The sequence below is a fragment of the Atractosteus spatula genome, chromosome 12, assembly GCF_055471065.1.
Source record: "Atractosteus spatula isolate fAtrSpa1 chromosome 12, fAtrSpa1.hap1, whole genome shotgun sequence".
Taxonomy (NCBI): Eukaryota; Metazoa; Chordata; class Actinopteri; order Semionotiformes; family Lepisosteidae; genus Atractosteus; species Atractosteus spatula.
The window spans coordinates 10,141,720-10,158,554 of record NC_142717.1 but is presented as its reverse complement, the minus strand read 5'-3'; the positions used below and the strand labels follow the sequence as shown (position 1 = coordinate 10,158,554).

Below are 16,835 nucleotides of genomic sequence, written 5' to 3'. Positions count from 1 at the left end.
TATCAGTGTTCAACATTCAACCCCTCACCGCTTCACCAACATTCATCACAAGAATTGGCATGTCATCTTAAACTGAATTGAACTTGAATTTTAGTTTCATCCTGAGACCTGTATTGCAATCCTGTTCAAACTGCAGGACATTCCCCAACTCTGAAACAGCCCTCACAGAGCGCCGCATCACTTGGTGGGGACGGTCAATTCTGATCCATATTTAAAACTACCCAGCCACGCTGCCCTCAAGTCCAAGGACAATTATAAAAAGACACCGAGAGCAGGAGTCATTTTCAGTTTTTTATTTTTCCCAATTTCTACAAAAACTTAGTCAAAGAGACCAAAGCCCATGTCATCATCAGACTCCTCAGACTCTTCCTTCTTCTCTTCTTTCTTCTCCTCCTTTTCAGCTGTAACGAGGAAAGTCCCAGTTAATTACAGTCAGCGCAGCAGGAATGACAGAATCCCGACTCTCCCATTCCAGGGGACCCTTCATTTACGCATCATGGCAGGAAAGCATGAGAGGTAAGCTTAACAATGTTTCTTCGAAGGCTTGCTATAGAAATCATGTAATTGAGAATATAACTTATCTGTAAGTAACCTGGTAAAGACACCTGTAAACCACACCATCATGTAACTGCTTAAAGGCTACATTTCAGTCTGAAGAACCTTGGCAACAAAAGCAGGCACTTCTTTACCCAGAAGGCTGTGCGACGAAGCCACAAACTACTCAGCCATGTGACTGAAGCCGATAACCTGGCTTCTTTCACAAAGCGACTGCAGGAGATCCGTGGATCAACTAGTTATGAGCCTATCTGGCCAAAACATCTCCTCTCATCTGTAACACATTTCTTGATGTTCAGGTAGTTTTAAAAAAAAAAGCCACAAGTACTTGAGGGCAAACTGTATTCTGCAATACTCCCACCGTCGAGTCATCCTATAACAGTGTGAGCCACCTTCCGTAAAAATAAACACTCCTGCTTCCCAAGAAAGAGCTACGAAACTTTTCTCTGGGTGGGCAGGGGCAGCCGGTTTCTTCTGGAAGGGGACCTGGCCCCGCCTGGCAGGCAGGGATCCTTACCTGGGGCGGCGGCGGCGGGCGCTCCGGGGGTGGCGGCGGCGGCGGCGGGGGCTCCTCCGCCGGCACCGACGCTGCAGATCAGGCTGCCGATGTCCACGTTGGCCAGGGCCTGGAACGGAGGACGCGAGGTGAGACGAGCGCAGGCGTCGCCCGCGGGCTGGCCCTGCCTTCACGGGCCCCTCGGTCGGGGAAGAGCAGGGACCGGAACGGCGAGCCGGGTTCGAACCTACCCCCCACCCCCCACCCCCCCAGGCCCTGTGGTGTTTCATTCGGAAAAAATGTGTCTCATGACCTCCTCCAGCAGATCAATTAAATATTATATTACCTGAAACCGTCTGCTCACACTAGACTGTATCCAGGGTGAAGGCAGGGGATCTCCAATACCAGCTCTGAAGGATCATGATAACTCACTTTCTACCAATAACCATCACACCCAGATCTCAATCTTCTGGCTAAACTGGATTATAATAGCAATCTTCCCAAGCTCTTTAGGTGTTGATGCTTTTAACAGATTGCAGAAAACCTTCAGATAATCCATGCCCAGGACTAGAGACCCCTGCTCACACTGCCTTTATTGAGCCTGGTTTCAGTCACTCTTGAGCTTCAGTTTGCAATTTGTCATAAGAAAAGCGTTTCCCCAATAGTTAAAAAAACACATACAGCACCAATAATTCTGCTACAATCTATTCTTTTTATATTGTACAACAGCAAAGCAGATACCCATTCAACGAGCTTGGGTCTGAAGCAAAAGGCTCTTGAGAAAAAGGATTCTACCTCGTGAACCGTCATACTTTAAACTCCAAGATTTAATATGCTTCCTATACAAAAGATATCCAAATGGGCCATTTAAAAGTTGTTCAATGTTAGTTGTCATGTATTCTTCCTGTTGACACGCAACAGCTCCTGTCTGTGTCTTAATCTTAAACTTCACTAATATTGACATTAGAAATCCTCATAAATGCACCATTAGGCACTACTTTGATCACTGTACAGATTTCATCCATCTTTTTCATTAATGTAATCTTCATCTGAAAAAAACTCAAGATGCATTAACGGTCTAATTAGTGTAAATTCAACTGTAAACAGCAATCTGCATAAAACAGACTAACTTTCAATAACTTTGGTGTTTAAGAATTGACCCAACTTTAAAGAGCACAGGTAAAAAAAATTCTTAAAAAGAAGTGCATGTGTGTGTCTACTGTGTGTGTGTAAGCAAACGGGGCTTTTTTCCCCCACTCTGGGGGGAAAAGCCAATAAAATGTTTAAGGTGTGGAAGCAGTAGCAGGGTGAGACAGTGCAGTAGCTCACCTTGGCAAACAGACCAGGCCAGAAGGGCTCCACTGTCACTCCGGCCGCCTTGATGAGGGCGTTGAGCTTGTCCTCCTGCAAAGACAGGGACCGAGTGAGGCTTCACATCAGCACGTCCACCCAAAGCAGGCTTTTTCCAAGCCCTACGCTCTCAGAGGACATCAGCACGCAGCAGGTGGGATTTATACTGGACAGCAACATCACAGGAAGCGAAACTGCAGGTTTCATTCAACACCGTTAAAAGCACATTGCTCTCATCTGGCACCGACTGTACTGGCCTCATCTAGGCAGAGTTTAATGCTGGTGATCGCAGTTTAAAGTAAATCATAACGGGTTTGAACACGTGCATCTAGAACAGTTATACTGGACAAAACTACTCCTATAATACAGGACCTCCTGCAGCTCCCTGGGAGAAAACACGTGTCCAGCAGTATAACAGTAGGGCCCAAGTTGGAGGCCAGGTGCTCCACAAGCAAAGTAATGAAAACAACCATGAATGTTCATTTTAATCTTTAAACTGAAGGTTTAATCCTCTCCACTCACGGAGGAGCCAACTGTAATATCACTGCACTTTATAGCACATGGGTTAGTTACTTAACTACGACTTGTAAAAAACACTAATGCCAACCAGTCAGTGACATTTTTACAAGCCACAAAGCGATTGGGACTTGTAAAATCCCAGACCCAAAATGAACATATGTCGGCACTTTAAAGCATGCACCGCTAACACAAGCCGACACTGAAGCTGTCGTGCGAAGGCAGTGGACGCACTGGCCGCTGTCTGCAAGCGCACCACATGAAACACTTTCCGGCTCTCCGCCATGTTGAGTTGGACCCGTCTGACAGCGGCCGGGGGAGACTTACTGTGACGGTGACTTCATCATCGTGGAGGATGAGAGCCGAGTAAATACAGGCGAGTTCGGACACGGAAGCCATGATTCTCGAAGGTGGGAAGGTTTTTGGCGTTGGATGCCTAAAAAAAGGAGTGCTAGTCGCCGGATTCAGAGGCCTTAGCTTCAGATGAAGGACCGAGCACCTTAGGCACCACACGTACTGGCTCAGCGGGAGCGGAAAGAGGAAGTAGAAGGGCGGGGATTAGCTATTTGAAGTGACTGTGACGTCACGTTAACCTTGGGCGGAGAAAGACGGCGGGGCCACACGTGTGCGCTTGTGCGACACACATTCACTTGTGCAGGGCTACGGGCTGCTGGTTTTTAAGTTGGTGTTTCTGAGGTTGTTGAGAAGTTACCCGTACACAAATATGGATTTTTTTTTCTTTGGAAGGTCGTTTAAAGTAGTGTATAAAATCAACACTTTTACAACGGTGTCGGATTTGGGTTTTTTTAGTCGATCTACATTGACGAAGCTTACAGTATTTGATCCTTTGGTACTTCGGATGCGTGTAATATTTTCTGATTTTAGACAGTTTTTCTTACGGGCTGCATGGTTTAATTTGTTTTTTTGGTTTAAATAGGGGATCCTTATTGGGGATGAGTGCCACGTCTCCGTACTAACCAGGGCACCAGGGTTAAACCACTAATAAATTGTGCATATGTGTCAATATGTATACATTTTCAGCCGATCAGACTCCTTCCTGTCCCCCACCTTCACTCCTCCTGGTCGTGCCTCCAAGGGATCCTCTGTTAGATTTGGGCACTGGCTGATGTAACGTTAATATTCAAACAAGGACTTTTTAAATCAGAAACCGAACTGTCCGAGGGCAACCCTATCCATTTGAAATGGTTTCTTCGCTGTATGCGTTAATTTTATTTCGTAATGCAGTGTGTTTGAATCCAGCGAATGTTTGCATTTCATAAGTTGGGACGGAAATAAAATGCTAAAGGATTACAGTTACAGTTGTATTGTAAAAGGAGAGCTCTGGATTCAAGTGGTTGCCACCGTCGACGTTTCTAGTGTGTGTTAGAAAAGATGGGTGTTTAATTTTGAAAAATAAAAGTTATCTGGTTGAGTGTTTCATGCGACAACGTCCCTGAAGTAAAGGCCATGTTAACATCCCGCGGAGGGGATCCTGAGTCCAGGAATGACTTTTGTGTCTGCTGGTTCTCTTTAAAGCATCAGTACCTGAAGAGCTGGGAGATTAGTCCAATTTATCCCTGAGCAACTTGATTCAGGTCATTAACTGGAACGAAACACACTCCCTGACCAAGAGAATCTTCATGTACTAATAAACTGGTGAATTGGGGGGGGGGAAAGAAAATAATTAGGTCTTGTACTTCAGTTCAGATTTTTAATGTTTTGTTGTCATTTATCATACATACACACTTTGTAAAATTGAATAAGTCATCTACTGCTCCTGGTTTTAATCTTTCCATGTTTCTCTTTGTGTAAGCAGTTCATCTAAACATCAAAAGATCAAGAATAGGAAATAATAGTTAATAATTTAGTTTATGAAGCACTCTAGTTAGAAAAATCTTAACTACAGTTAGACAAGCACTTTTCTCTGTTGTACTCAGACATAGTGATGGAATAGAGACAGAATTGTAGGATCTTTCAACATCCTGCTGCACAATTGCAGCTATTAATAGATCATCTAATGACTTGTTAATTTACGTGACACAGAATATCATTTTTTTGTCTTCAAATATGGAGTTAAAACAGTAGCTCGGGGGTTATCGTACTGCAGGCGGTCTGAGCTCAGGTGCTTGCTCTCTGCTGTCAGGTTTTGCTCAGGAGGAACAGTGAGCTCAGGGGCAGGGCCAGCAGCAGAGAGCTGAGCCTGGCTGTGGTGGAGCTGTTGGCGTTGCACAGGTTCGTCTGGCAGCAGGTCACCTGGTTGCGGTTCCCAGAGGAGTCCACACTGGAACCGGACGCGGCCGCAGAGCAGGTGGTCTTGCTCATGCAGGCTTTTACGATGGCCTTGATGTTGCCTACAGACGCAGAGAGAGAGTTTAATCGTGGCAAAAAAAAAAGAGACAGAAAGTAGTTCTGAAGTTTCGAAGCTTGAAATATTCACTAAAAGTAGTTCAGGTGGGGAGCTGCGTCAGCATGCGTAGGCTGCAAAGGAACAAGTAATAGGTTTATTCCATGCTGAAAAAAAGAAGAAAAACAACGTTTTGGCTGTGGAGCCTTCTTCAGGTGTGAGAAAGATAAGGCAGTAAGCAAAGGTAATGCTTGTCTTTCTCACACCTGAAGAAGGCTCCACAGCCGAAACATTTTATTGTCTTTCTTCTTTTTTTCAGCATGGAATAAACCTATTGCATATTTACTAAAAGTAGAGTAGAGAGAGAGAGTAGTAGAGTAGAGGAGTTTATTGCCCTATGTGCATTGGAATTCTTATTCACGGGACGTATGCTCTCTCTCAGGACATACAGTACAACAGACTGCACCACACAATGTAGCACATCACAAACACAATAAATGACAAGAACAGGAACCATAAATATGTAGTAGTGGAAAAAAAAACATGGCAGACCAATGCAAAAAGTGCACATGCAGATGGGCGTCGAGTCTGAGGCATTGCAGTCAGCTGTTGAAGATGCGTACTACAGTGGGATAGACTTGAGTCTAGTGGTCTGTGCTTCAATAGTGTGGCACTACTTGCCAGAGCGCAGGGGGCAGAACAGTTTGTGACCGGGATGGTGGGATGCAAAACCACATATTATCATCAGTGGGATACTTTTTACCAGGTACTCCAGTACCAAGGCTCTGTCCCGGGGTCGTTCCTCTCAGATTCTTAAATCTTCAATGCAATTGTATTCAGAAAATAAGTAAACTGAATTGAGACTAAAGGTATAAACCCTTAATTCTCTCACATCATTGCTTTTACGTGAAGCTGAATGGCCACTCTTCTTAGTGTTCTGGCTTAAGCAGCTGTTGTTTTGTTTTCTTTTTAATTTTTGTAATGTGCAAGGCAACTTAGAGAAGCAACCATTCAACATTTAATAGCACAGACACTCTTATTACCCATTATTGTCCAGTCGGTCCTTCATGTTCCGAACACACTATATTGAACCCAGTTCCAACTGTTAGGAAATTTGAATTCTCGTGCCCAAGTCTCAGTTGAAAAGAGACAAAACTGAATTATCAATGAAAATCCACTAACCAGAGACCAGGCTTTTGGTCAGGGGTCCCCAAATCTGGGCCTGAAGAGGTCTACAGACCTGCAGGGTTTCATTCCAGCTGAGCTTAGTTACCTACCTGAAGCTTTAATTGAATTAATAAGCTGCTTTGCTTGGGATATTTGCAAGTACTTTTTTGCCTCAAGAGTTTGGGATTTGTTTGAAATGCAATGGTTAAAAGGCTGCCTCCAGTAGGGTTAAAATCTGCAAACCGTCACACAGTTCAAATTCATCCCATTATTAAGTCAATAGCAAATTCAATACTGTAACAACTTGGTTGGAACAAAAACCAAGAGGTGTGTTGGTCACCAGGCACAGTATTGGGAATTAGTTTTGTAAGGAGATTCAATCAAGAATGTATATCACGTAAATAAATATGGTGGGAATAATATTTGAAAAGTACATCAGAAATGGTAAGCAGAATATTACTCACACCTCAGATAATTTTGTAACCCTTTGGGACAGCATTTTATCAAAATTCCTCTTAGAGGAAACCATCTCCCCTACAGCTAAAGTGCAGTGTAAATGCATAAACTTTGCTCTTGCCCTGCAGTGCTTTTATTTTTTAAATCTGTAGATGTTTCTTCTTTGTAAGCCAGGTGTTTCTTATGTATCATTCATCATATGTATCATAGATCATCTTAAATATCGTTAATTGTCAGCGATCGCTGCACTCGATCCTTGTTATAGAAACCATCTAATAAATAGGAGAAGCAAACCGTTACAAATAGAATTTCAGTGTCTGGATGTGGCTCTTTGTTGCCAGATTTTTACAAGTTGCTGAGGCTTGGTGTTTGTTACCCAGTTTATAAGCAGGTAAGCAGCATTATTGACATGATTACATCTGGCCAGCCTGCAGGAGGAGAAAGGTGTGTCCACAGTCTACTGATTGGTCTCAGTTTCTCACCTGAAGTGACTACAGTTGTCATGCATGTGTCCAGGGGGGCCTGACAGCTCTGTGTGTTCTTGTTGCAATCTTCATTGGTAGATGTCGATGGACACACATAGCAGTCTAATGCAACAACTGAGAAAAAGGAAAATGGTGTTTTCATTGACTAGTGCCAATTACGAGTGAGGCAGTTGTAATAAGTATGTACTTTTGTGTAGGTGCACCAAATAAAGACAAAATTCAGATTGTCTCACAATTTTTTTTAAACAGTACAATTAATAGGGGTGCTGAAGTCTCTGAAATAAAACCACAAAATAAATGAGATTATTTGTTAGAGACAAATCTGAACAGTGACATTTTGCCTCTTCATAATTTTAATGAACGTAATCAGACGTTTCTATGACACTGACTTAAAAAAAATAACCCATTTGTGTTAAATGATTGGGAAACAATTTTTCTGATTTTAAATTTTGTGATTGTAGGTTTCATTCACTTTAAAAGTCAGCTGTACATTGAAAGTGAATTATGATTCAGGGAAGTCCACAGTATGTCCAATAATACCACTGTCGTAACTGCAAAATAAATTAGACAGAAATATTTTAATGAAAACCCCGATGATTATTTATGCTTTCAAGTTAGCTTTGTTTTGTATTTAATAATTGAGCTTTAACAGTTACGGCTTTCATATTGCAAATTGTTCAAAACATAAGATTTTTAAATCAAGGAAACCTTGACATGGTTAGTTTTGCTTTGAAAAAAGGTTGTTGTTTTTTTTTCCAAAAGTGTAGCTTTAATATATGGTTTCACCTGATGAAAAGTTTGGGTGAATCCGATTGTCTCTATGCTTATTCTGTACCATCTCTCACTCAGGTACCATGTAGAGGTATTGTGTTCTACCAGTAGGTGGCAGTGTTTTTCCAGCAATCCTGTGATTGCTGGGCGTGTCACGTTTTACTTAATAGTAATACTACAAATGCAATGTTTAATTAGTTTAAATGTAATACAATTAAATAATTGGCACTTATTATCGGTAATAAAGAATTATAGAGTTCATAACACTGGAATTACACTTTTTAATGGATTTTTAAATTCCAATTAGATCTATTTCTATAGATTTGCTTTTATAATTTTAAAATTAAAGTTTATTAATTTAGTGTTTTCCTTCCCAAAGTATTCTAAAATAACTTTTTCATGTATGAAAATTCCCATTTTATCCACAATTAAAGTGCAGTATCAACCTGAGTAATTCTCAGGTGCACCAGCAGCCCATCTCCACAGTAGATGGGTTGGGGAATTTAGAAATGCATCACTGACTCAATTCAATTATGGGAGAGGTAAACCAGATTGAGTTTTCCTCAAATGGAGTTTATCTAGAACTTAAGGGCTAACATCCCTACTCTTCCAAATAGTGCCATGGGATCTTTAAAGACAATTTGGTCAAGAACTCAGTTTAACGGCTCATCCAATGGCTGGTACCTTCTACTGCAATGTGTCCCTGATCAACGTAGGTCGGTATTGTTTGGAAATATAACCCAAAATATTTCCCTACACAGATAATACACACAGCAATAGATAATGTTGACATAATTTTGAGTGTCAAAAACACAAATATTTCTAATAAGAATTTTTACTTTCAGCACCAGTGGACAGTAGCATAACCAACAAAATACAGTAATGCAGATTTTTATCATTCACTACGAAAACTCCTCTGTCAAGAATGCTGTTACAAAACCTCTGAGTCAGTGACACTGGATACACCAAGAGTGCATTAGGTGAGGGAGAGGATCCTATTTGCAATAGAATTTAGAATTATATTCTAATTTTGAATGTATTAATTTAGAATATTGTGTATGATTCTGGTCACCACTTTATCGAAAATATATTGTTTCTCTGGAATCGGTTAAGAAAAGAGCAACCAGATCCGTTTTGGGACATAAAGGAATCTCCTAAACTGACAGGGCGCGAATCGAACTGAAACTTTCTAGTATAGAGCAGAGAAGACTATGAGGGAAACTGATACCAGTATTCAAAATCCTCAAAAGCACTGACAAAGTCAACCAGGGTTAGCTTCAGAAAATGTCTAGGAAATGCAGGACTGAAGCAAGTTTTCCACCTTTGGATCCAGAAATGGATTGAACTGGCTGCACGCTCAGCTTTCACAGAAATCCCAAGTCAGACTGTGTCACCAACTCTGTCCACATAAATATTTACCATCCCAAATTAAATATAAGCTATACACTTAAGGCTGTATGTTATGATTCCTCTCTGATTCTCTTACATACAGTATGGTACAATTATGTATTTGATCTGTATTTTTAGATTTATATCATTGTTATTGCCAAAATTCTAAAACAGTCATTAAAAGTACAGCAAATGAGAAGTAATTTGTCAGAAGCTCAATCCTGATAATTACCATTGAAGAATCAGACTTTAAACAGGTAGTTACCAGTACTATATTGTATATAAACATACCGTACAATTAACGAATACACTAACATAATAGTAGTTCAGTCAGAGAATTTACCTGAAGTGACATCAAGACAAAGAACTAGCAGGGGAACCAGGATAATCTTCATTTTTGGTCTTTCAAGTCCACCAGTGACAGTACTCCTGCGTGTGTCCTCTGTGCCTCTGTGTACAACAGACTCCACTTACAATTGGAGGATCCACCCATACTGACACAAAATCTTGTTCTGCTCTCTTTGAGTTCATGTACAGCAGAATCAATACTCAGCAAAATGGAAACTGAAATTAACCCCCTTCCCAGTTTGGTCAAATTTGGTACATAGCCTTGTGATTTAAAAATCTGGTTTTACAGTTTTTTTTTAATCTATCAGCAGATATTGTTCTGAACTGTGTTCTTGTATTTTATTTCAGGACTTTAAAACTTGCACAATGTATAGCATTCATACATACTTGCACAACCTGACTTGCAGAAGGGACTCAATAAGAACTGGATTATTATTCTTTTAAACCTGATTAAAGTAATTAAGTCAATTTATTCTGATATTTTACATGAAATAATAACTAAAGCATAATGCATTTTTACATATTTTTGTCATTATTTTGTGAACAAACAAATCCCAACCTTTAGCATTTAATGTGTCACTAATACATACAAATTGTCGACTGTTTGTTTATGCAATATGTGGATTTTTACTTTTGAATATTGTGGTTCTCATTCTTTTTTTTCTTTACGATATCTGTAATACACTAAAAATGTTGCAATATGGAGCAATGTGTTAGGAATATGTTTTCAGTTTTTCTCGGTGAACAAAACATTATATTTCTCATGTTTCCTGAGTGCAGAACCTCCACAACAACTGCCTGTCACCAAGCTTATTATTTCTGTTACAAAGGAATGCAGAACACTCCCATCATTGAAACTACTCCACTTCTTCTGTTTATTTTTTAGGACCAGGTGAAACTGTGATCTCAAATGAAACTAGGAGAAGGTAACATGTTTATTTGTGTAATCTTCGTCCGAGTGCTCCGAAATGATATATTGAAGAGCTGTGAAAATAATGTGGGATTAATCTGACAATAAGAAAAGACACTAGAGGCTACAGCCCACAGTGAAGTACATACTAAATTGAGGCCACATCTCAGGGCTTTTCAGAGCATTCATAAGGAGAGAGGGCCTATTTTTACAGAAAATCCTTTTCTGTTAATTGTGCTAAGCTTTCGGAAGCATGTTGTGTTTAATAGGGTGTCTGGAGTATTAAGTGCTCACTGTACTGCATCCTAATAGTTTAATCTACCTCACTGCATTGCACTGGAAGTGTTTTGCTTCCTGTTACACACCAACAACAAAAGCCCTTCTTGTAAAGAAATGTTTCGCCATGTGTTGTGAAGAAGGTTCTTGTGCGTTTTCTGATTCTAGAGATACAGAATGCTAGATAATTATGGTTTACATGGTTTATGTTCCTTGAAGACAAGGTGGACTGCATTCACAGACTGATGTTTACGCTGTCGGGGCTCCAACACCTCTGCATAGTTGCAAGTATTTGTAACATAGACACAGTCAATAAAAATACATTCAGTTCTTACAACTGATACAGTGTAGATATATTCTGTTCCAAATACAAGTCTCCATATCTGAGAGTTAGCTTCTGGTTCTGTTTCAAGACTGTGGAAGGATCTCCAAATCCATATTAGAGCTCGCGAGTCATTCAGCCATTAAAACTCAGTCTTATAACTCCATCCATCCATTTTCTAAACATTTTATCCAGTACAGGGTTGCCTATCACCTAATGACACAAACAAGACTGGCTAATTACAGTGCCTGCCAGAATTATGGGCATCCTTGGTAAAGATGAGCAAAAAAGGCTATGAAAAAATGTCTTTGTTGTTTATCAGCTGGATCTCACACTAAAAATATGAGAGAAATTGAACCTTTCAGTGAGGTAAAATTATTCAAAGAAAAAAAAATATAAACTTTTTCTTTAAACATACGGGCACTGTATGTTTGAAAAAAATAAGACTGAATTCACTTCAGAGTCTCAGAAAAAATGAGCATTTGCCACCTCGCAACCCCTATATATTGTGCTATCCTGGCACTTTCTTAAAAATAAATTTAAAAATCTTTTTTAAAAAAGCACCTGGATAATCCACAAGTAATTTCCTACCTGCAACTTCAATGGAACACTTGGTGGGTCTTACACAGCCTGGCAATCCTTGATATCAGAAACAAACTTGTATCACCCTTCACTGCCAGTTTTTGCTGACTTTTTCTAGCACTCACTGCAGAACTGACCACCTTTGCATAAATATGTCGCTGCAAACAGCAACAGTGCTTTCAAAGGAAACATTTCCCTGGATATTCAAATTCAGCTCGCAACCAAAAACATCCACTGCTCTGATACTTCTGGTGTCAAAAGCCGTCATTACTCACTTAATTTAATCTTCTTCGTGAAACACTCACATATCTGATCCAGCTGATTGGTAGAGACCTTTCCATCATCCATTTACTAACCTCTTCTTTCAGATCAGGGTTGCAAGAGCCTATCCCAGCAAGCAGCGGGCACAAGGCAGGGTGCACCCTGGACAGGATGCCAGTCCAGCGCAGGCCAGACACACAAACACAGACACACAAAAATCAAATATTTGTGTATGCATGGAGACAAAAAAAAACTAGGTGTTAACTTTTTAATGACTGTGTTGGACAAGAAGTTACCAAGCCAGTTTGTTTCTTATTGTGTTTTGTTCATTTTATTATATACACACCCAACCAATTAAAACCTAAATCGCTGTCTTCTTGTACACTGGTATTGTACGAGATTGTTCATACGAAACTTTACTGCTGCCTAGCAATTTGTATATTGTTCTGGGACATAATATTGATATATTTAAAGACTCAAAGGAATAAAATCATAGGAGATCATTCAGTCTTAAAAGAGATTTCATAAAACTCCAAACTGATTTGCTTTCCCAATACTTTAAATAAATATCAGCACGATGTTAACAGTTACACAAATACATTTGTGAAATGAAAACCTTACAGATGTAGGTGAAATGAGATATTTATTATTGCTAATCTTTTAGGTTTAATTTTATATTTAGTGAAAAGCCATTGAAAAATCAAATGGAAATGATCAAATGTCATCAAACACAACATACCATATTTTTTAATGGTAATAAATATCTTATTGGCACATTTCTTAGGAAGTCAGGGAGTTTTTAACAGCATACTTTAATATTCAGTGACTTTTATTGTTCGGTTTTATTTACACCCATTATCTGTTTACATGAAGAATTTCCTTGTTGATTTTATTGACAATGGTGTCAGCTAAAAAATAAAAATGATGATGGTTATTAATAATACAACTATTTCACTGAAAACAATTGACCCTTAATTGAAAATGAAGACCGTGAGCACAGAGTAAACGCAAAACTACAGAGTGACAAATGGAGATGGATACCGGTATAATTATTATCTGTATGTCACCGCAGCAACTTGTATAATCAAGGCCACACAGATATAAAATAATTTTACGGAATTATGCGTTCATCTACCACAATGAGAAGCGGTTCCCCTGTTTATTTTTAAAGAAATAATCTATTTTGGACCTTCTCCACCATTTTAATGTGCAAGGTTGTATTTTTTATTTTTGGTTAGTGTCATGCATCAGGAAATTTCTTGTGTAAATTAAAATTGTGGAACTATGTAAAGGAATGGTGCTCAATGATATAATATATCGGAATACAGCAGTTTGAAAGAGTATTGCAGTATTAATTAATTCTTAGTATAGTGTAGATGTATTACGAACGCGCCTCGCTGCCATCAAGGGAAAAAAAATGTGTATCTCGTAATTGCGTGAACTATCTCATAATTACGAGATGGTACATTACCGCGTACTCAATGTGATAATCACGCCATAGCATAATTTTCACAAAATATCTACATTATCCGTAGTTGGCTTTCATTTTTGAGCGATTGCACGGTGCACTTTGTTGTTTAAGGATAAGTCTTGGTGTCTTTATGTTAATAATTGACAAAGCTGAATATTGTAACATTTCATTGTGACTAAACCCTTGTGCACCGTCACTCCGTGCACAATTTGCAACTGAGCAGCACACTAAGCCCTCAGTTTCAGCTGAGCTCTCGGTCGCTTCTGGGTGCTGTCATTGCACAGTGCAACAGGTTGTTCACACACGCAGATGATGATTTGTATCTCGTAATTACACCACCAAGTAATATCTCGTTAGAACGAGATCATTTGTTCGAAATTACGTGATACACGATTTTTTTTTCTTGATGACAGTTTCTGTAGTATTTAACCCATAAAAACGATATTTCAAATAAAAAGGGGATTTAAACGCAAGTGAGTTATTACCACTCTCATATCTTTTAAACACGTCCAGTGGTATTTTGATCGGCCGGTAAATAAAGTGACCAGATTTTCAAGTCAAAATGAGATTAGGCATTCAAAGGGCTTTCATAATTGGAAAACGGAACAGCAGCTGCCGCTTCTAACAAGACGGCAGCGATTCGTGGGCGAGCAAGACACCGCCGCTGTCTACCAGCCATCCCCGCTGGTGCTTTAGTTTCACGCTGCTCCCATGATGACCAGCACAAGCAAAGCGGAGGGCAGCCCCAGAAGCAGGAGGTTGAGCCTCGTCACCTCGAAGCCGCTGACGTCACAGAGATTAGTGGAGCAGCAGGTGACTTGCTTGCCGCCAATCACAAGGTTGACGTTGGTGGCCGCGGCGCTGGCGCACGTAGCTGCGGTGGAGCACTCCTTCGTGATGTAGTGCAGCCCCACTGCGGAGAGAGGGAGCAGGAGAAGCACTTCGCAAGATGCAATATAGGAAATGAATATTTATTCGTAGTCGATCTTTTAGGAATCATATAAGATATCGCATTCGGAAAACAACATCGGCTAATACTACTCCCCCCTTTAATGCTTTTAAGATGGAAGTGCAATTCTCAGCTGCGTCCAAAACGTGAAAACTAACAAGGCAAAAATGCCATTGTTTTTTGTAAAAATATAACTATATATATAACACTTTTCCGTGTGTGTGTGTGTTCACCTATCTTTTTCGGATGCCCTTTCTCCCTTGTATTATTGGATGGAAAATTAAAGATTGAAGAAGGAAAACAGACGAGGATCACTTCTCTCCGGTAGCGCATGTGTCATGCAAAATCAGCGCTTCTCCGTACCGGCAGTGGTTTAATCTGTCTACACTACAGTAACAAACCAAACGAAACAAGGGGACAAATTGATTTTTGAGCTATTTTCAAGTTTCTTTCGTCGAAATAATTCTTGTACTTCTACGTAGAAACCTTATATACTACGCTCCATGAACATTGGGACTGGAGATAAGACTTTATTGATCCCGAAGGGAAATTGATGATTACAGCTATGTTGATCGGCGTTGCTGCGACATGTTCTTGTTACTTACGGACGTTAGTGACGGTAGTCATGCAGGTGTCTCCCGTGGTACAGTTCTGTGGGTTCTGGTTACATTGCGTGTTGCTCAGGGTGGCGGTACACACGTAGCACTGCAGCGCCTCCACTAGAATTAAAATACCGACAGTCACTCATTGGGTACATCAGCACACCTGTCTTCCCCAAACGTGAATTACAACCACTCAAAGAAAAAATATTTTGGGCGACACCTCCCCCCGTTATTATAAAAAGGGCCAGAATACAGAACTTAGGCCTGCTTCAGTTTTTACCGGGGTACTAATATAAATAATCACTAATTGCATTTGTATAGAGCTGTTTTAATAGGACTCATGAGAACCACCTGGAGATTTTAAAAGCACACCTAAACGAGCTAAAATGCTAAAAAAAAATTAGCTGACAGCAAATACTTTCATTCCTTTACTGACTTGGTTTACAACAGAACACTTCATACGCGATTACATTAAGGAGTAAATGTTTGAAAGGTATCCTGAACAACAACCTGTAAGGTTAATACGATGCTCAATACATAGTTAACATGCAACAGGTTAAGGTAATTTGAAATAACAGTGCTGCTCTCTATATGTAGCAATCAAAGAGTACTGGGTTCGTTTCTTTTACTATCATTGCCAGGTTCTTATTGGTTCAGTTAAAATTTAAAACACCACGTTCTTATCCGCCTTGAACTTGATTGGAAAAATACACCCACCGCTAATTTCCCCGTATTGTAATAGATTGTGTCACGCTGAAAGAAATGGCTACGACGCCCAGACATAATCTGGAACAACAACTGAAAACTATGCATTAAAATATGGGATTTTGTGCCACCGAGCACGAAACTGGGGTAACTATTTGTTCACCATGATAATAAGCCTGTTCTTGACCTACCATCTCCTTTTTGTATCGCTTAATGCTAATTAACTATAATCAGCTCTTAGTTTGCATTCGTTTTAAGTGTCATCAGCATAGTGCTCATTTATAATAATCTACTTTCAACGTACTAACATCCCAATTACGTCTTTTGAAAACGTTTAAAGTACTGAGCTGTCTGAGGTGGGAGACTGGTGGTGGCGCAGGATGCAGAGCGGTTCCACAGCCCGGTGCTTCGCCACGGCATTTAGACTTCATATACTTCTTATATGTAGTCTGGCACCCTAACATCTCAACATTCACTTGGGCTGCTTCACCTCCCCCAGCTTTTTACGTTCCGCATAGGTACCCAGTGCATTTAGTGTCAGCCTGTCAGTTTTTTGTTTTGTTTTTCGACCTGTGTTTATTGCCTGTGGAAGCAGCTTGGCCACATTGGTGCAGACCTCGTCAGGTCTCAGAAGCCAGGCCACGCTGGGCCCGTTCAGCAGCGGGATGAAGACGGCCAGAGAATTCCGTGTGGTGCGCCCGGAGGCGCTGGTGGACTAGCAGGCGGCACTGTTTTCCAACCAGTGTCCCTGGATGGTGACCGGGGGACACTGTGCTGTCGGGGGTGCCGAGAGCCCGAATACTTGGTTATCAAAGATCCAATTTCACGTTACAAGAGAGTAATAGTTCGCCCTCAATTCAAGTTCGTAATTTCTCACTTT

General features: G+C 40.4%; 2 protein-coding genes and 1 long non-coding RNA gene across 3 annotated transcripts; all 3 read right to left on the bottom strand.

Annotated features, from left to right (window-relative positions):
• Nucleotides 1–278: 278 nt before the first annotated feature.
• Nucleotides 279–3,461, bottom strand: rplp1 (ribosomal protein lateral stalk subunit P1). Its single transcript, XM_088929403.1, has 4 exons — nt 3,245–3,461; nt 2,381–2,455; nt 1,073–1,181; nt 279–401 (listed from the first exon to the last, which is right to left on the bottom strand). Exons 1-4 carry the CDS (start codon nt 3,314–3,316, stop codon nt 319–321), a joined length of 339 nt encoding a protein of 112 aa, XP_088785529.1. The 5' UTR covers nt 3,317–3,461; the 3' UTR covers nt 279–318.
• A 1,162-nt stretch (nt 3,462–4,623) lies between these two features.
• On the bottom strand, nt 4,624–14,609 carry LOC148822633 (uncharacterized). Its single transcript, XM_088929232.1, has 4 exons — nt 12,324–14,609; nt 9,873–9,979; nt 7,367–7,483; nt 4,624–5,268 (listed from the first exon to the last, which is right to left on the bottom strand). The coding sequence occupies exons 2-4, from the start codon at nt 9,922–9,924 to the stop codon at nt 5,057–5,059; spliced, it is 381 nt and encodes a 126-aa protein (XP_088785358.1). The 5' UTR covers nt 9,925–9,979; nt 12,324–14,609; the 3' UTR covers nt 4,624–5,056.
• Nucleotides 13,040–15,369, bottom strand: LOC148822632 (uncharacterized). Its single transcript, XR_016093848.1, has 2 exons — nt 15,254–15,369; nt 13,040–14,612 (listed from the first exon to the last, which is right to left on the bottom strand). It is a non-coding gene; the product is annotated as an uncharacterized LOC148822632 (long non-coding RNA).
• Between the last annotated feature and the right edge of the window lie 1,466 nt (nt 15,370–16,835).

Excerpts from the sequence above, each read along its gene's own strand:
- rplp1 (XM_088929403.1), bottom strand. The coding sequence starts at position 3,316 with ATGGCTTCCGTGTCCGAACTCGCCTGTATTTACTCGGCTCTCATCCTC. Across the intron at positions 2,456-3,244 it reads ATGATGAAGTCACCGTCACA|GAGGACAAGCTCAACGCCCT; the intron begins GTAAGTCTCCCC and ends CTGTCTTTGCAG. Across the intron at positions 402-1,072 it reads GCCCGCCGCCGCCGCCCCAG|CTGAAAAGGAGGAGAAGAAA; the intron begins GTAAGGATCCCT and ends TCCTCGTTACAG.
- LOC148822633 (XM_088929232.1), bottom strand. The coding sequence starts at position 9,924 with ATGAAGATTATCCTGGTTCCCCTGCTAGTTCTTTGTCTTGATGTCACT. Across the intron at positions 7,484-9,872 it reads TTGTCTTGATGTCACTTCAG|TTGTTGCATTAGACTGCTAT; the intron begins GTAAATTCTCTG and ends CCTTTTTCTCAG. Across the intron at positions 5,269-7,366 it reads GACAACTGTAGTCACTTCAG|GCAACATCAAGGCCATCGTA; the intron begins GTGAGAAACTGA and ends CTGCGTCTGTAG.